This window comes from Erpetoichthys calabaricus, chromosome 15 (genome assembly GCF_900747795.2).
Source record: "Erpetoichthys calabaricus chromosome 15, fErpCal1.3, whole genome shotgun sequence".
In the NCBI taxonomy this organism is placed as follows: domain Eukaryota; kingdom Metazoa; phylum Chordata; class Cladistia; order Polypteriformes; family Polypteridae; genus Erpetoichthys; species Erpetoichthys calabaricus.
The window spans coordinates 87,706,023-87,726,580 of record NC_041408.2 but is presented as its reverse complement, the minus strand read 5'-3'; the positions used below and the strand labels follow the sequence as shown (position 1 = coordinate 87,726,580).

The 20,558-nt window shown below is 41.7% G+C and overlaps 1 protein-coding gene across 6 annotated transcripts in view; it reads left to right on the top strand.

Annotated features, from left to right (window-relative positions):
- Positions 1-11,588, top strand: part of phf3 (PHD finger protein 3) — an 85,871-nt gene extending 74,283 nt beyond the window's left edge. For all 6 annotated transcript variants that reach the window (XM_051919118.1, XM_028820749.2, XM_028820748.2 and 3 more), the window contains 4 exons: positions 2,371-2,518; positions 3,271-3,360; positions 7,672-7,867; positions 7,974-11,588. In XM_051919118.1, the coding sequence (XP_051775078.1) occupies positions 2,371-2,518; positions 3,271-3,360; positions 7,672-7,867; positions 7,974-10,165 (2,626 nt within the window). In that variant the 3' untranslated portion in view covers positions 10,166-11,588. The remainder of the gene's footprint in view (positions 1-2,370; positions 2,519-3,270; positions 3,361-7,671; positions 7,868-7,973) is intronic.
- The last annotated feature ends 8,970 nt before the right edge of the window (positions 11,589-20,558 follow it).

Sequence of the window (20,558 nt, the reverse complement as noted above, 5' to 3'; positions counted from 1 at the left end):
ATATTGCTACAAAGCCTGCTGTCCTACCCTACTGCGGGCACTCTGCAGTATAACATGACACAAGTAAAAATGAGTGATTCTGGAAGGAATACAGCAAAGGTCAGATAGTGTTTCCGTCATTAGCAACCAGGTATCCACTTTCAGATTAGCTTCCAAGATAATGAAGTTTAACTTGTTCAAAATGACAGTGACACTAGTGTCCACTACAGGATACAAAGAAAGACTTGGTGAAAGCCAATTGGAACAGTTGCTGCTAATTTCGAGAAAACAGTAACTGGTCTTAGCAGCACTTCAAACGGGAGTTCTATGTAAGGATGTTTTTGCAACCTTGATTTAGTTTAATGGAGCATCAGCATTCCTGCCAAGTAGAGCACTCCAGAACTTTGGGAACTTATAGCTGAAAACTCCTATCTCCTACAGTGTGTAATTTTATTTATCTGTGGAACTTTAAGCTGACCTTCAGAACATCTCATTACTACAGTTTATGGCCTGGAATATACTCTTTGCATTAGTAAGTTTTTGTCAAGTGGGAAAGTTGTTGGGGGAAGAGGGAACTGGAGACTTGATTTCTCACAGGTTTTTGTGTCAAAATGATGACTTTAAAATTGATTCTGACGCTTTGTGTAGTGATTTAGTAAGTACTGTATTTCTGAATTGACCCAAGTTTATCTAATCAAATGTACAAATGTAATGACAAAACATTAAATTATTGTCAAAGATGTGTCCTAAATTTCATATGAACTTTGGCAAATTAAAGGTCTCACTGTGTGCTGTAAGAGTTGTCAGTACAGTAATCCCTCCTCCATCGCGGGGGTTGCGTTCCAGAGCCACCCGCGAAATAAGAAAATCCCCGAAGTAGAAACCATATGTTTATATGGTTATTTTTATATTGTCATGCTTGGGTCACAGATTTGCGCAGAAACACAGGAGGTTGTAGAGAGACAGGAACGTTATTCAAACACTGCAAACAAACATTTGTCTCTTTTTCAAAAGTTTAAACTGTGCTCCATGACAAGACAGAGATGACAGTTCCGTCTCACAATTAAAAGAATGCAAACATATCTTCCTCTTTAAAGGAGTGCGCATCAGGAGCAGATCATGTCAGAGAGATAGAGAAAAGCAAACAAATCAATAGGGCTGTTTGGCTTTTAAGTATGCGAAGCACCGGGCACAAAGCTGTTGAAGGCGGCAGCTCACACCCCCTCCGTAGAGAGAGAGAGAGAGAGAGAGAAACAAGCAAAAACCAATACGTGCCCTTCGAGCTTTTAAGTATGCGAAGCACCGTGCAGCATGTCTCTTCAGGAAGCAGCTGCACAGAAGGTAGCAACGTGAAGGTAATCTTTCAGCATTTTTAGACGAGCGTCCGTATTGTCTAGGTGTGCAAACAACCCCCCTGCTCAATCTCCCTACGTCAGGATCAGAGAAAGTCAGCGCAAGAGAGAGAGAGAAAAGTAAGTTGGGTAGCTTCTCAGCCATCTGCCAATAGCGTCCCTTGTATGAAATCAACTGGGCAAACCAACTGAGGAAGCATGTACCAGAAATTAAAAGACCCATTGTCCGCAGAAATCCGCGAACCAGCAAAAAATCCGTGATATATATTTAAATATGCCTACATATAAAATCCGCGATAGAGTGAAGCCGCGAAAGGCAAAGCGCGATATAGCGAGGGATTACTGTATTGTTTTTTTTTTTTTTTAAAAAAAAAGAAAAAAAAAGAAAATCCGTAAACCAGATGTTTTCCTTCTTGCTCAGATTTAAGCAGTTTTCATTCAAAAAGTGTTTCACTTACTTAAACAATTATGTATGTGGTGGTTGGAGTGTAATTTCATGGACTTGGTAAAGGACTTGGTCAGCAAGCTTCTGTGAACACTTCAATTAAAGATTTAAAGTTTTGGCTGTATGCCTTTCAGAAGATGCACCTAACTTATCAAGTGCTATACAGCTGAAAAGGTTTACCTTCTTTTTGGTGTTTTAGCATCTTAATTGGGTTTTAAAATTTGAATATATTCATAAATAAATATAGCTTTGCATAATAAGTTAATACTATATTTCTAAATTAATTCATGTAATGGTAGCTTAAAGAGAAAGTTTAAGCAAATATGCACTAATTGATAAAATAAAGTGTTTTCATTGCATAAGTATAAATACGCTTGTCTGTGTGTGAGTGTGTTTGTGTGCGTCTTTTATTTCACATCTTTGAAGGTGCAACTCAGGAAGCACATGCTTTGGATCACACAACTTTTTTTCCCTTTTGATGTTTTCCCCCCAAAACACTAATACGGTGTTGTAAGGCTTTAATTTGGAATTGCAACCTGCTTTGTAATTGTGTTAAAATGTGTTCATTTACTAAGAAAGTTTCCTTTCTTAAAGGTTAGAGCCAGGCCCTGTTTTAGAAGATGAAGCAACATTTCTTTCTCGCTTGGAATGCATTTGGAAAGGCTTCATCAATATGCCTTCTGTGGCAAAGTTTGTAATTAAAGCTTATCCTGTGTCTGGCACATTTGATCACCTAACAGAGGTAAGTTTATTTTGTTTTTGAAAACCCATTTCTAGAAATTATAAATGGAATTTTGATGTAGTGTCCTTGCTTTCTTGTTTAAATCTCCTATTATAAGGATGCTTGTTAATAAAGGCACCACATCACAAAGACTATATGACTGTGTACGATCTTCCTTAATGCTCATTTTTTACTATTATGTATTATAATGCTTTTGTATTTTATTTGCCTAATGAACTAGTTAAAAATTACTGAAATACATTAAAACACACATTTTTGCACCATTTAGGGGTGAGATCCCCTGTCACAGTAATGGGATTTGAACCGGCAACCACCAAGATACCAACACAGATCCTTATCCACAAAGCCACCACTCCACCCCATATAATATAATACAAAGTAAACATTATATATATATACACACACACACACATACATGCATATACACAGGGTGGCCCATGAAAGTTGATGGTTACATCTTGTGTACATATTCCTTTTCTATAATTAGTCTCTACCATTGTTTCTTGATTATATGAACTGTATGAAACTGTTGTGAAGTTTGCAGAATAGTTAGCCTGATTAGCAAGCAGAAGCAAGAGCAGGGGATAAAGTGTCAAGAGGCCTAGTTATGCCTATTTTTCCAATGCATAGATACTTCATTTGTACTTGAATCAAGTGTGTTAGCTTTTTAAAAAGTTTCACAAGACTAACCCAATTGTCCTGCAAATTTAAAAAAACTTAAGATTTTATTCCTGTTCGTAATTTATTTCTAGGATCTACCTGACAGTATCCAGGTTGGTGGTAGAATATCGCCACAGATGGTTTGGGATTATGTTGAGAAAATACGGGCCTCGGGAACAAAAGTAAGTGCCGTTTAACAAAGTTGCCTATTTATTAATCGCTCCATGATTCTCTCTTGTTTGGTTACACCAGTTTTGGGGGGATGGTGCAGCATCAGGCACAAATCAAGAAGTGGCATCGGTCATCACAGGGTATCTATATTACTAAACCACAGTTTAATTTATGCACGGCGGATGCACCGAAGCGCATGTGCACTGCGCCGTGGCGCCCCAGAGTCAAACGCAGCGGCTTCCCAGAGTCAGTAGGTGGCGCCCAAACAACACAACCTGTAAACTAAACTTGCTCTAATCCACTGTGCCAGCAGTCTGTGTGGCATAGACCGCATGGATAAAAACAATAAACGGAGGCTCCTACAACGGGCCCCAGAGTCAAACGCAGCGGCTTCCCAGAGTCAGTAGGTGACCACGACCTGTAAACTACACCTGCTCTAATCCACTGTGCCAGCAGTCTGTGCGTGTAAGTTGGAGTATGCTTCCTAACAGTAAATGACTTCTACCTACCGACACAGCCACAAAACAACAAAGACGAGACCGCATGGATAAAAACAATACACGGATGCTAGGAGTCACGGCTCCAAATGGAAGGAGCTCAATGATTAGTAATACAAACACGAGCCCGTATGGCTACAACCTCTAAACGAGCCCATATGGATAAAAACAATGAACAGAGGCACCCACACAAAGAAACCGCTTTACTACAAATATGTTTATTTAATTAAATGAAAACTTTACCATGGCTACGACCTGTGAACTAAACCTGAGGTAAAGCGTGCACGCCAGGTTGTACAGCCGCCCGAACGCGACCGCCCACACCACCGCAACGAGCCCGTAGTTCCCAGAGTCAGTGCGTGGCGCCCAAACACCACGACCTGTAAACTACACTTGCTCTAATCCACTGTGCCAGCAGTCAGTGTGTGTAAATTGGAGTATGCTTTCTAAGTGTAAGTTGGAGTATACTTCCTAACAGTAAACGGCTTCTACCTAACGACACAGCCACAGAACAACAAAGATGAGACCGCATGGATAAAAACAATACACGGAGGCTAGGAGTCACGGTTCCAAATGGAAGGAGCTCAACGATTAGCAATACAAACACGAGCCCGTATGGATAAAAACAATGAACGAAGGCGTCCACACAAAGAAACTGCTTTAGTACAAATATGTTTATTTAATTAAATGAAAACTTTATCGTGGCTACGACCTGTGAACTAAACCTGAGGTGAAGCGTGCACGCCAGGTTGTACAGCCGCCCGAACGCAACCACCCACACCACCGCACCGGATCCGCCGCCTTGGTCACTTCAGCACGCGAATCCGCCGCCGTCAGCAAACGACTTCTCGCTGACAACACAGCCATAGAAAAACAAAAAAGAGACTGCATGGATAAAAACAATAAATGAAGGCGCCTACAACGCGCTTCTGAAACACCAGAACCAGATGAGCCACAGCTCCAAAAAGAAACCGCTTTAGTACAAATATGTTTATTTAATTAAATGAACTTTCCCAGGACGTAGCCACCCTCCATGATATTTCATCCCTCCAAGTATCGGAGGGAATAGAAAGTGATTGCCATTCTTGGATTTGCGTTTCTTTCGAGAATCGCGGGCTTGCTGGTAAGAAACATAACCTACACTTAGGCTAACTGAGAACTCTATATTGGCGCTGTTTGAATAACAGGTATGAGTTTGAGATGATACAGGCAAGCAATCTTTTAATCCAGTGTAGGTTAACTTGTCAAAAAAAAAAAACAATTATTACAGTGACTTAATTGTTAAAATGCAATTATAAAGATTTTTAATTGAATAAAATGATGCAAAATTCAGTAGGCAATAAAAAAAACTTTGAAAAATTGTGTATTAATAAACATATTCTTCCTTATCTTAGAAGGTTTTGTATGTATGAGCTGTTTTTAAAGCACAGAATTCTATACTTTAATGGGGAAAATAAAATATAATATTCTGGAAGCTCCTGTGTAGGCAACTACTGCCCATGACCAGTAATGTGGGATGGATTAATAAATACATGGAGGAAAAGCACAGTCTTAAGTAGTACATTTTATTTGTATTTCTGAGTACATCTCATAATTTCTTAAACCCACACTTTTTCATTTCTAGTTGGAGTTGCCTCAGCCGTACCTCATCACAACAGACAGATATCAACCGTAACTGTCCATCCATCCATCCTCTTCCGCTTATCCGAAATAGGGTTGTGGGGGCACCAGCTTGAGCAGAGATGCCCAGACTTCCCTCTCCCCGGCCACCACTTCTAGCTCTCCCGGTAGAATCCCAAGGCGTTCCCAGGCCAGCCGAGAGACATAGTCCCTCCAGCGTGTCCTGGATCTTCCCCGGGGTCTCCTCCCGGTTAGACGTGCCTGGAACACCTCACCAGGGAGGCGTCCAGGAGGCATCCTGATCAGATGCCCGAGCCACCTCATCTGACTTCTCTCGATGCGGAGGAGCAGCGGCTCTACTCTGAGTCCCTCCTGGATGAATGAGCTTCTCACCCGATCTTTAAGGGAAAGCCCAGTCACCCTACGGAGGAAACTCATTTCAGCCACTTGTATTTGCGATCTCATTCTTTCGGTCCCTACCCATAGCTCATGACCATAGGTGAGGGTAGGAACGTAGATCGACTTGCGTCTCAGTTCCTTTTTCACCATGACAGACTGATGCAGAGCCTGCATCACTGCGGATGCTGCACCGATCCACCTGTCGATCTCACGCTCCATTCTTCCCTCACTCGTGAACAAGATCCTGAGATACTTGAACTCCTCCACTTGGGGCAGGATCTTGCTCCCAACCCTGAGAGGGCATTCCACCCTTTTTCGGCTGAGGACCATGAGGACCCCTCCTTGAACCGCCACCTTTTTGTGGTGGAGGGGTTTGTGTATTCCAATGACCCTAGGAGCTCTGTTGTCCGGGGCTTTATGCCCCTGGTAGGGCCACCCAAGGCAAACTGGTCCTAGGTGAGGGATGAGACAAAGAGCGGTTCAACAAACCTCCAATGATGAATCAAAACTTTGGACGACATTTTACCTTGCCCAGACGTGGGTCACCGGAGCCCCCCTCTGGAGCCAGGCCTGGAGGTGGGGCTCGATGGCGAGCGCCTGGTGGCCGGGCCTGCACCCATGGGGCTCGGCCGGGCACAGCCCGAAGAGGTAACGTGTGTCCCCCTTCCCATGGGCTCACCACCTATGGGAAGGGCCAAGGAGGTCGGGTGCAGTGTGAGTTGGGTGGTGGCCGAAGGCGGGACCTTGGCGGTCTGATCCTCGGCTACAGAAACAAACGTAACTGTGACAGGCAAAAGTGGGGCAGGTGCAGGCATAAAAGAGGAGTCACTATTACCTACTTATTCAGATTTGTTCATTAGTGCTGTCACAGTTTTACTGTCTTAATGAAGAAAATAGTTTGTTTTAACACAAGTGTTCAAGGAAAGGAGACACAGCAGAATACAACAGATCTTTTTACAGTATAAAAGCATGATGGCCAGTTGTTTAGGTTTACATCTGTTTAAACTTTGATTTCAGTCTCTCGTTCAGCCCACCCACTGTTCACTCTTCTTCAGTCTGGCAAATGGCTCAGATCAGTCAACATCAGGACTATAAAGTTTAATAAAAATACTTACCCATGAACTGTGAAATGCATGAATTTAACAGCTTGAGCTTATGTCCTGTGGGCAATAATGATTAATTCATCTAAATGTGTTTATGGGCTGTTGGGGACTGATAAGTACTCTTGTCTTTATGTTTTTTGCTTGAGCTTCAACAAATCAAACTCCTTGAAAGTCATGTTCTGTAGCGGGGCTGTAGCAGGGCTCAGACAGAACTAGCCAGCTGTAAAGAAGACACACCCTCACACGCAAAGCCTGATCAGTTCACTCATGAAAGCAAAAGGATATCTTGCTGCAGATCTACCTCCATCTCGTTCATAGTATAGTCCCTGAACACAGTGCTACCTGTAAGAACCAATATCCGGCCCAACACCAACTGTCCAGCCACGCTCAGTTTCTGTAATGAAATGTTTGTGAAGGAGATCAGATGCTACCAATAGTATTGCATGTTTGAAAATCATTCCAGACTTGATCTGTGTAACTTATAAAATTCTTTTTCTACGTGGTTTGTAAAAATGAAATAGGGTATTGTATCACTTTTTTGTATATGCTAATTTTTGTAAAGAGTTGTTCATAATTCAGGGTTAACTTTTTACCAGAATTTGGAGATTTGTTTGTGTTATTTTCATTTTGTACAACTAATTCTAGAACTCTCTCAGTTCTAAGAGTCCCATAAGAAATAGGATTTCCTTTTTTTTTTTTCTAGGAGGTATGCTTAATTCGCTTTTGTCCTGTAACTGAAGAAGATCAGATTTCATACACATTGTTGTTTGCCTACTTCAGTAGCAGAAAACGTTATGGTGTGGTTGCCAACAATATGAAGCAGGTGAAAGATATGTATCTCATACCTCTGGGGTCTTCAGAAAAAATCCCATACCAGCTTGTTCCATTTGATGGCCCTGGTATGTATAAAGTTAAATACAGCTCAATGAAAAATATTTATATAGAATTTTAATTATTTGTGTATAACGTTTTTATTTACTATGTCGTTTGTTTGCTTTTTGTTAGGTTTAGAAGTGCAGCGGCAAAACCTCCTGCTTGGATTAATTATTCGGCAGAGAGTTAAAAGAGATTTTACAGCTGCTGTGTCAACAAATATTTCAGAACCAACATCAAACAGACTTTTATCACAGAAAAGAAGCAGAGTCGATGGTTCTAGTGATAATGGATTCAAAGATAACGCTGGCGCTGCAGACGAAGATAACGAGGAAAATGACGATGATGACAACAGCAATGATTTTTTTAATTCCCTTTCAACTGTTTTACCAAAGCACCATGGCAAGACTTCCCAATCTAGTGAAGATGAGGTTGAGGATGAAGAAGAGTCCACAAAAGTAGCTGAAGTAACTTTACAGGAAGCAGCCAAGCCTTTAAGGTTTCTACCTGGAGTTTTAGTTGGATTGGATAGCCAGTCTTCCATCTTAGACTTTGCCAGCAAGCCAATACCCATGGATGATATTCTTCAGAGCCTTTTGGGTACCACAGAGAAAGAGGAGGAAGAAGAAAACATAAGTGTGCCCACTGTTATCCCTGCTTTAGAAAGTACAGTTGCAAACAAAATTCCGTTTCTGAATGATCCAAAACCTGATCGTTTCATTGTAAAAAGGAAAGAAGCCAAAGGTAATAAATCAGAATCTTCTCCTCCTGACGAAACGTCATGTCCAGTTAAAACCAACACTGAAGATACCAGAGAACATGAAAACCCCCAGTCAGCCGTTATTTCCTTACCAGTTTCCCTGAAAGATAAACCTCCTGATGTTTCAACAGAAGCATTCTTGGCCAGTTTGTCTGTGGGAAAATCTGAGTTAGATGAATCTCTTGCAGGGAATGTTCAGGGAGAACATCTTAAAGAGCCATTAAAGGAAAATAGTGATAACAAAGACCCCAGTAGTTTGGAGACTGCTCCTAAAGAGGCACACACTTCTGTAACTTATGGTGCTCCTAGTGAGGATAATGCATGTTCTGCTACAAAGTTTTCAGGGCTTTTGAGTACTGCAAGGGATCCACGCCAAGCAGCTGGTAGAACTCAACAGAGTGGCCCCAGTACACCTCACTCAGATGACCAAGGTGGAGTCAAAGATAGTGAAAATGACAATGTATTGAAAACAAAAAGTGAACTTTCAGATGCGAATGTTGTTACAGTTCCCGACGAGCGAAAAGAGCCCTGCAGTGTTCCTCTGGTCATAAATTCAAACTTACAGCCTTCCTACTTACAGCCAAAAAGTGTCTCACAGGAAAAGAGTACAGACTATGCACCAGAAAAAGAAGTTACAGCATGTAACATTGACACAATTTCCTCTTTCAGAAGTGAAGTCGGCTTTAATGTGAATTTACCACATAAGCTGCAGGGTCCTCCTCCAGGTGTGTTTACACACGCTAGTACTTCACAGCACAAATTTCCTCCACTTCACATGAGTGATGCTGAATATAACTTACAGAGTGCCCCACCATCAGGTTTTCTAAATCCAAGTAACAACGTATTGCCTGGCTTCCAGCCTCACCCTCCACCGATACCACCTTTGTTTGGTTTTCCTAGGGGGCCACCTCCAATATTTCATCCTCCCGAACCACAAATGCAAAACAGTCATGTGCCTTGGCCTCCATTAGTCTTCTCAAAACCAAACTTTCCACCTCACCACACTGGCTTTGTACCTTCTGGACCACAAGTGTCATATGACCATCCAAGGTTTACATGTCCCACAAGCCTGCACCCTTTAACGCAAAACAAAGGCCCCGAAAGACGCTACAGTGACCCAAGTGATAGACAAGTTCACCAGTCCGACAACAGCTTTAGGAGGGACCGGAGTGAGCATCAGAGTCGCCAGAGATTTTTCAGTGAATCGCACCACGAAAGAAGGGGACGACAAAATGAAAGGGACCAGGAAAGAGACAGGGGGAAGTACTGGGATCACCACCCTGAAAAGGACAGACGGAGGGAAAGAAGTCGCAGTAAAGAGGATAAGGAGAGAGGCAACCGTCAGGACGATCGGTACAGAGGCAAGGACAGGGACAAGCACCAAAGTTATAATTCAGAACACTCTCGATACTCTGACCGACAGAAGGACAGGCATCACGAGGAGGAGCACGAGCATCGCCACCACAAAGAAAGAGATAAGAGTTGGGAACGGGAGAAGAGTAAAAAGTACTCTGACTATGAAAAAGGCAAGAGAAAATTTAAAAAAGACGAGAAGAACTCATAATAGAAATGCGAACACGTTTGATCCGCATTGTCAGCATTGTGCCAACTCCTCCTCAGTGTTAACAGTGCTTTTTATCATTTTGGCCGGTAGAAAGCCAGCTGAGTTTTTTTAATATAAAGTGATATTCCTGTTTTATTAATGAACATTGTACCTTAAATAGAGGTAGCTCAAACAATATTTTCAAGAACTTAACCATTTTAACACGTTATAATGTAAGACATAGCCACATTCATGACATAATTGAAATATTGCATTTTTATAATTTCATTTTTTTTTTTTGGTTCATTTCAATTCAGCATATACATCATTTTCTTTGCACTATTACAAATGAAATATAATCAGGACTTGCATTTTCATTTCACAAAGCCGGACTTGTGGACCGACAGATTTAAATGTAAGAACAAGAACTGTTCTTGTTTTTTAATATGAGGTATGTGGACGCCTGCCATCTTGAAGATCTTAAACTGAAAACAAGCGTATAGGCTACAAATTCTAAAAATGTCACAACTTGAAGTGATTGGTATGGTTTTGCTATGGCTGACTTAACCCCAAGATGTATTTAAACATTTCATTATGTCTCTCAGATTTGGAATCCTTTTTCATCATCCATTTTGTAATATATGTGTCTTATCGTTACTACTTAACACTTTCATAATATTCTAAGTTTTTTTTTTAATTATTTTATTGATTTTAGTTTGTACTTCAAATTTAAGAAAGATGTTTTTAAAGCTTGTTCATAATGATGAACATTTACAAACGTTTTATGTAAATCAGTGTAAAAAATAAAATTAGTTCTGTGAACTTCTGAGTGGATGTAAATTGCAAAGGCTACTTTATGTAGAAAAAAATACTACTGATAGCTTTGGTCGATATTTGGCATGGAAGCTCTACATGGTTTTTAATTATATATTCATCACATCATGGAAATACTGAAATTCCTGGGATCGGGGCTTATGTATTTTTGTGTACAAATTTTCCAAAAAAAAAAAAGTTTGCACTTTCTGCTGTGTTTTCTTTTTTTTTCTCCTTCTTAAGAATCAGTCAGTTTAGTTAGCCACATGAATCGATAGCATCAAGAAATAAAACAAGCCGCTCCGTTTGAGCAGACACACCCGCATTTCTGAAGGGTGTGCATTTCACCTTGGAAGGGAGCCATAAAAACAGTGGGACTTGAGTGGACGTGACGCTGGAGGAAAACTTGAAAATGTCGCGTTATGTAGTGGCAGATTAAACAGAAGGTCAGCACCGGGGTTTGTTAATTTCATGGGTAAATGTGTCTTGGATTAAGTCATTATACATAGATCTGTAGGCTTTGGTTTTTCCAATGATTTTAAACTTGTATGATTTAGTGTGCCTTGTAGCCACAAATGCTCAATTTTAATGTTTTCTTATATAAAAAAAAAAATAAAATTGTTACAACAGAGAGCTATACTTGGTTTTTTAACATGTGAGGTATATGGACGTCTGCCGTCTTGAAGATCTTTATTAAATTCTAAAACATTTACGTGCCTTTTGTTGCTTTAAAATAGGAACTATGATTATATAGGCTACTTTACACCTTTTATGTAGTAAATGGCTTTTTTTTGTACAACTTATTTTACAAGAAAATAAAAATCAAAAGAGCCATGTAATTAGCTTTTAGGATTTATTTTATGTAGACATATTGTTCATTTGTACTTTAAAAGCAAATACTCTTGTGTAAACTGCACCATTTAAGAATAAGGAGTTGTAGAGCGCTGTCTTTTTAAGTACTTTGTGTACTTTTCTGGCCCTTTGGCCTAACAATAATTGTAACTTAAAAACCCACAGCTTTCTGGGACTGAACTGCCCGCCTCCATTGCAGATTCGATTTGCATGCCGGGAAAGCAGAAGGTGGCCTTAAATGGGTGACTTTATTCCCCCACAAAGGTAAGATTACAGTTCCATGCAAAAGTTCAGACACCCCTGGCGAAAGTACATAGTTTGTTAATACTTGAATTAAAATCAAAGAAGTAGTGACATTTTAATGAATATCTGAATGTGTTGTTACGATTAATTTGATCAACTGAGAAAAAAATAAAAAATGGTAAATGTGGTACTTGCAAATGTTTAGCTATGCTTCTAATGCTGCATTTCATTTGAACTGGAAAGTTGGAATTTCAGACTTCTGAGTAGGAAGTTTCAACTGGAATGTCCCATACAAGTCGGATTTACTACTTGGGAGGTCAGGAGAGCTTCACCATCCCCGATCTCAAAAATCATCCAAGATGGCTGCACCACACGTCAACAGAAGTGAAAGCCTACGTGTCATACTGTTTATTAGTACCAATGTAGGGAGACGTCAAGCAGAATGATACCTTTTATTGGCTAACTAAAGAGATTGCAATATTCAGGCTTTCGAGGCAACTCGGGCCCAGTCTTCAGGCAAGATGTAATAATAATTATAAATGTATATTCTTTATAATTATTACATCTTGCCTGAAGACGGGCCCTAAGTTGCCTCGAAAGCCTGCATATTGTCTCTTTCGTTAGCCAATAAAGTTTGTCATTTTGCTTGACTTCACACTACATCCATAGTGGCTAACATGGTACAACACCCTACTACTCAGACTCAAGTGTAGACTCGGGCGCCGTCGTGAGTGGCAGCCATTCCAGCAGCTCCGTGTATGACTTTATTTTTCTACCTTTTTCTCATGAGAATTTCTCTTGGGATTAATAAAGTATATATATATATCTTATCTACAGTGCATCCGGAAAGTATTCACAGCACATCACTTTTTCCACATTTTGTTATGTTACAGCCTTATTCCAAAATGGATTAAATTCATTTTTTTCCTCAGAATTCTACACACAACACCCCATAATGACAACGTGAAAAAGGTTTACTTGAGGTTTTTGCAAATTTATTAAAAATAAACTGAGAAATCCCATGTCCATAAGTATTCACAGCCTTTGCTCAATACTTTGTCGATGCACCTTTGGCAGCAATTACAGCCTCAAGTCTTTTTGAATATGATGCCACAAGCTTGGCACACCTATCCTTGGCCAGTTTCGCCCATTCCTCTTTGCAGCACCTCTCAAGCTCCATCAGGTTGGATGGGAAGCGTCAGTGCACAGCCATTTTAAGATCTCTCCAGAGATGTTCATTCGATTTCAAGTCTGGGCTCTGGCTGGGCCACTCAAGGACATTCACAGAGTTGTCCTGAAGCCACTCCTTTGATATCTTGGCTGTGTGCTTAGGGTCGTTGTCCTGCTGAAAGATGAACCGCCGACCCAGTCTGAGGTCAAGAGCGCTCTGGAGCAGGTTTTCATCCAGGATGTCTCTGTACATTGCTGCAGTCATCTTTCCCTTTATCCTGACTAGTCTCCCAGTCCCTGTCGCTGAAAAACATCCCCACAGCATGATGCTGCCACCACCATGCTTCACTGTAGGGATGGTATTGGCCTGGTGATGAGTGGTGCCTGGTTTCCTCCAAACGTGACACCTGGCATTCACACCAAAGAGTTCAATCTTTGTCTCATCAGACCAGAGAATTTTCTTTCTCATGGTCTGAGAGTCCTTCAGGTGCCTTTTGGCAAACTCCAGGAGGGCTGCCATGTGCCTTTTACTAAGGAGTGGCTTCCGTCTGGCCACTCTACCACACAGGCCTGATTGGTGGATTGCTGCAGAGATGGTTGTCCTTCTGGAAGGTTCTCCTCTATCCACAGAGGACCTCTGGAGCTCTGACAGAGTGACCATTGGGTTCTTGGTCACCTCCCTGACTATGGTCCTTCTCCCCCGATCGCTAAGTTTAGATGGCCGGCCAGCTCTAGGAAGAGTCCTGGTGGTTTTGAACTTCTTCCACTTACGGATGATGGAGGCCACTGTGCTCATTGGGACCTTCAAAGCAGCAGAAATTTTTCTGTAACCTTCTCCAGATTTGTGCCTCGAGACAATCCTGTCTCGGAGGTCTACAGACAATTCCTTTGACTTCATGCTTGGTTTGTGCTCTGACATGAACTGTCAACTGTGGGACCTTATATAGATAGGTGTGTGCCTTTCCAAATCATGTCCAGTCAACTGAATTTACCACAGGTGGACTCCAATGAAGCTGCAGAAACATCTCAAGGATGATCAGGGGAAACAGGATGGACCTGAGCTCAATTTGGAGCTTCACGGCAAAGGCTGTGAATACTTATGTACATGTGCTTTCTCAATTTTTTTATTTTTAATACATTTGCAAAAATCTCAAGTAATCTTTTTTCACGTTGTCATTATCGGGTGTTGTGTGTAGAATTCTGAGGAAAAAAATGAATTTAATCCATTTTGGAATAAGGCTGTAACATAACAAAATGTGGAAAAAGCGATGCGCTGTGATTCTTTCTGTCTATCTACTCCTTAGCACTTGTGTCTGTGTCTCATTAACTTAGCTGTACACACACAACTGTCCGTCTATCCGTAGTCTGACTTATAAATACCTGGGAGTGCTGCTGGATGATAAATTGGATTGGACTGCCAATACTGATACTCTGTGCAAGAGAGGACAGAGACGACTATACTTCCTTAGAAGGCTGGCGTCCTTCAACATCTGCAATAAGATGCTGCAGATGTTCTATCAGATGGTTGTGGCGAGCGCCCTCTTCAACGCGGTGGTGTGTTGGGGAGGCAGCATAAATAAGAGGGACACCTCACGCCTGGACAAACTGGTGAGGAAGGCAGGCTCTATTGTAGGCACGGAGCTGGACAGTTTGACATCTGTGGCAGAGCGACGGGCGCTGAGCAGACTCCTGTCAATCATGGAGAATCCACTGCATCCACTAAACTGTATCATCTCCAGACAGAGGAGCAGCTTCAGCGACAGACTACTGTCACTGTCCTGCTCCACTGACAGAATGAGGAGATCGTTCCTCCCCCCACACTATGCGACTCTTCAATTCCACCCGGGGGGGTAAACGTTAACATTATACAAAGTTACTGTCTGTTATACCTGCATTTTTATCACTCTTTTAATTAATAGTTTTTTATCATTATGTTGCTTCTGGAGTATGTGAATTTCCCCTTGGGATTAATAAAGTATCTCTCTCTCTCTCTCTCTCTCTCTCTCTGGTCACCAACAACATTTCAACGGTGGTCTTAGTAAAAAAAAAAAAAAAACAAAAACAGAAAAATCAACAGTTTGGCAGAATGAGAGCAGCAATGAGCCATGGAATTAAATAACGGGCTTAATTAACAGCAAGAATTGGCTTCTCGTTAAGAGACCGGTTGGAGTAAAATTGGCTGGAGTTTGAAATCCCAGTTTAACTGGTCATCTGATGGCTCGTTTAACGTCTCATTTCTGTTTGGCTGTCATTTAATGAAGTAACTAATTCAGAGGACTGATTCCTTAAAAAACGGGGTTATCAAATTGAAGGGAAAAGGAGTTAATTAGGTGTGAAAAGTGGTCACTGATTAGGAAAACGATTAGAATGAAAATGTACAGCCATTGTGGCCCTCGAGGCCCGGAGTTTGACACCCTTGCTTTAGAGTCTTTCTCTGTTGATCAGTGTCAAAAAGCCAAATTAAAGCCACTGTGATTCAAACTTAAAAACTTCCACGGGGGTGAATACTTTCTATAGGTGCTACAGATCTCTCACCCTATAAAGGGGACGGTATTTTCGACCACCAATCAAACAGTTATTCCTTCCTGATTTCTGGGTATGGTTTATGTTCCACTAAATCATACCTTTGGACAAATCTGCTTAAAACATTTTTACTTTTAACATGACGACAGCACCTGCCACTTAAATGCTTTAGCTGTCCCCTTCATAAATGTTGTGCCCTTCCGAGTTCTGAAGATCTTGAATGTTTGTGGCATCCTCAAAAAACACAATTTCTTTAATTTTACCGACGAAACCTTGTGTGAAAAGCCCTGACGTGACCCTTGTAACGTCCCTGTTCAGTTCAAATCCTCCGATGTAACAAATGCCCCCATAGTTTAGCGCGACGTAACGCTCGTAGGGGTCCACGTCTTCAAAGTGAACAACCTGATCATCCATGTAAACTTTGATAAGAGTCCGGTCCTGGATTACCGTCACAGAGTGCCACGTATTGCAGCAAAGAGTGACGTTTGTGTAAATCAGAGGGACCGAAATCCTCTCGCCGAGGTTTGTAGCGACTTTCAAGTTCCCATGCTGCAGTCCAACTGCTAGGTAATCCTGATCCGCACTTTCTGCTGTTCCCATCCACACAATCAAGCCATCATTTTCGGAGGTTGTAAAATTAAGAGAAATCTTAGTAAGCTTCAGATTTCTTGTTGCGTACTGGGGATCAGAGTACTTAATGTAAGATTTGCCAATAAATTTTGGAATGGAGAAAGAGGCTCGCTTTTCACAATATTTCCCCTGCCATCCTAGCGGGCATGTGCAAGTGTAAGAGAAGGTGTTGATATTCTGAACACATAGGGCCCCGTTTTGGCAAAGGTTTCTTGCACAGTACAGGGGGACTGCACAAGTTGGGCCGGTCCACGGTTTAGGGCAGGCACAGCTGAATTCTTGAATCCCTTTCAAATGGCAACTTCCTTTGTTGGAGCAAACTGTGTAGCCACACGCCGAACCGTCACAGTCTCCGACATTAACACCGGCGACCGCTCCCATCTCTGTCAACTGTAACTCTCGTTCATTGAGAATGGCCTCCCGGATGCAGCCCGTGAATCCAGTGGGTTCATCTTCCACAGCATCGGGAGAGACGGCGCTCAAAGGAGACACTCCTCCGACGTAAAGCTCACTAGTCGTGTCGAGTGCAGCCATTCCGGTAGACGAGGATCGGGTTACGTTCGTGTCGTCCACCAGCAGATATCCTTCCTTTCCTTTTATGCCTGCTTGAACTAAATGCCAGACTTTGCCTCTGATGTCCACATGTTTGGGTGACTGCAGTATTACGGTTGTGTCTCCGAGGTTGTAACGCAGCTGAATGTGGCCCCGTGCCAGAGACAAGCAGAAGAAATCTCCTGTGGGGAAACGCAAAATAAGAATATTATGAGACGCAAAACCAAAGCATGTGTCTTATTCAGAAATTTATTTGAAAATATGCTTTTGTGTTACAAATGCTTTGAAACAGAGCTGTACGGTCTGGGGATCATCATGAAAACAAACAAAAACAAAAATGGTGTCCACTGGTCTGTACTATAATTTGTTTTTCTGTATAATTCCAATAATTTTGATCAATTTTTATACTCAAAATCGCTGAATTTGTGCATTTCCTGTTTGAATACAGGAGAGAAACGTGACGTGGGGCAGCGACGAGCCTCCCCTCCCCTCGGACTGCGCTCTCCCTCACTCACGGTCAGTCTGGCTAATATCTTTTAACTCTTCAAGGGCTGAATCTTTTTTCCAAAAAACAGTTTTCTGAAAAGTAATGGCCTCACACAGAAATCAAAATAAAACATCTGTTGCTGCATGTTATGGCTGACAGTTTGCCAAGAATGTGCAGCAGGCTTGCTGCCAGGCCGTTTTCGTGTGGCTGGGGCAGCAGCAGCGGTCACGGTGACAATGCATTGCAATCTGGTTTGTACCACTTATCATTGTAAGTGGCAGTCCTCCCAGCTGAACATTGCTCTAGGCGTGTCAGCTACATGAACCTGTTCAGCACCACGACTAGCTGGGGACCAATCAGCTGAAGCTGGAACCTTACATTTGTTTTCGATCACTTGCATCAAAATCGGAGTCCGACAAGTCACAGTCCAATTCAGAGATAATAGGCAAAACGTCGCCCACAGAGTATTTTGCTTTACGCATCTGCTTTGATCTCTCGCCAGATGTTAGTGCCATTTTTGCCATTGTTTGCGCCTTGTTACTCATGCGAGCACAAGAAATCTCGGTCAAAACCAATTAAGCTAACTTTGCTTCTAGCAACAAGAGTCCAACTACAACATAACGGTTGGTTTTATCACAGTTTACGGATAACTACCATCTTCAACTCTCCTTTTGACAAGAGTTGACATCAGCCCTGAAAGAGTTAATGAATGTGCGTGACATATTTAGTCTTCTTGATCTGCAGTGAAAAGGCACAAGGTGAGGCAGACGGTACCGTGCCGCCCTGAAGGGGGTGCACACCAGCCACTTCATGTCTCTGCCACTCCGCATTTGTGGATTTCACTTTCACCAAACAACAAATCTTTTTAATTCTCGCAGATAGGCCTCTTCATTGGGAAGAAACACTACTTTATCCTGATGGCAACACGAATTAGATGATCTACAAGTCTCCGACTTAAAGTTTAAAGCTAAACAATAACTACATACTTCTGTCATATCACCAATGTCCATATATTTGATCTCTTTTCACTGTTCTGTTATTTCACCAAATAATTTTCGTTAGTAAAGATCACATTACAGTGATCCCTCGCTATATCACGCTTCGTCTTTCGCGGCTTCAATCCATCGCGGATTTTAAATGTAAGCATATGTGAATATATATCGCGGATTTTTCACTGCTTCGCGGATGTCTGCGGTCTACGGTACGTGTGCTTCCTCAGTTGATTTGCCCATTTGAATTCAAACAAGGGACGCTATTGGCGGATGGCTGAGAAGCTACCCAATTAGAGCACGCGGTTAAGCTCCTGGATGCTGTGCTAACTCTCGAGCGTCTCGCGACCATTCTTTGAATGGCAAAAGATCTCCAGACATCAGTTGAAGAATGGGACCCACAAATGATTCGTTCTTTGCAATTTAAAAATGCTCTTGACAGCGCCACAGAAGTGTATAGGAACCTCTACACAAATGAAAAAGCAGTCCAAGCAACTGCCCATCACGATGTTCCTTACACACAAAACACTGCCTAGTACGCCTTCAGTGGAAGAAGACAATGGCGATGCTACACAGTCGCCTGAAGAGGCTCCTTTAGAACAGCTGTGACAGTGCAGTAAATGTCATCGTTATCTGACAAGTTGGTGAGTACCCAAAACTATTTTTCTACGTACTTAGTACATGTATGTACGTTTATTGTAACTGTGCACACATTTTATACAATTTTTTCCTTGCATTGTTGGTATTTATTGCCAGTGGCCTGTCTATCGTAATGGCTGTAACAAATGTGATAACGGAGACGCTCTACAGTATCTTTAAAATAACATTTTGGTTTTATGTACAGCATTTACATGTTATAGATTTTTCACATATTTTTATATTACCTACTCAATTACAATATGTTTAAAACTGTATTACGTATTAAATAAAACTCCTCAATGATATACGATACATATGTTTGTGAGTAGTATATAAACTGTGTTTACATACATAATTTCAACGAATCTTACCTAATAACTAAGAGAATATAAAGGGTTTATGCTGTATAACTGTACGGGGAATATTTATAAACCATGTGGCACCCTGCCCGGGATTGGTTCCTGCCTTGTGTCCTGTGTTGGCTGGGATTGGCTCCAGCAGACTCCCGTGACCCTGTGTTCAGATTCAGTGGGTTGGAAAATGGATGGATGGCTGGATGTGGGAGAGTTTATAAGGACTTAAAATATATAAAAATAACCATATAAACATATGGTTTCTACTTCGCGGATTTTCTTATTTTGCGGGTGGCTCTGGAACGCAACCCCCCGCGATGCAGGAGGGATTACTGTAGTGTAAGCAATCAGTTTTTTGAGACTTTCAAATTTTACTACTTTCATAATCTCTAACCTGCTCTGCATGTGTATCGCGCCAACGTTTTTGAACCACTTTACGATGTTCTACTTTGTCTTCTACTCTTTGTCTTTTATTTCCGACCCCGCTTGGAGCTGAGAGCGCAGGAACTGTGTCTGACAGTAGCATTAGAGATTAGTGATTAGACTGTGGCAGGACTTGTCAGAATCTCTTGGCAAAAAGTCTCGTCTCGCGAGAGTTGAAATTTTCTCAGAGAAAGTCTCATCCCAGGATTTCCTTTTGCAATAGAGAGATGTTTCCTCGTGAAGGCTGAGAGGGAGAGAATTCCAAATTTTAAGGGCCATCACACTGAAAGCTCTGCCACCCCTAGTTACTAACCTGTATTTAGGTACAGTGAGTAAGTTAGCGTCCGGAGTGTAAGGAAGCAGCAGCTCCGAATGAGGGGCTAAACCATGAAGGGTTTTAAAGGTGAGAAGAATAATTTTATATTTGATTCTTGAAGAAACTGGTAACCAATGTAAATCATAGAGGACAGGGGTGAGGGGAGAAGATTTTTTTAGTGTGTGTAAGTAAACGAGCAGCAGAATTCTGAACATACTGTAATCTACGGATATATTTAGTCGGGAGGCCATAAAACAAAGCATTGCAATCGTCCAGAAGGGTAGTGATGAAAGCGTGAAGGAGTGTCTCCATATCATTCACACTGACGAAAGAATGCAGATGAGCAATGTTTGGAAGATGAAAAGGGCCGTCTGTACTATTGAGCTAATGTGTGGTTGAAAAGTAAGAAGCTGATCAAAGATGA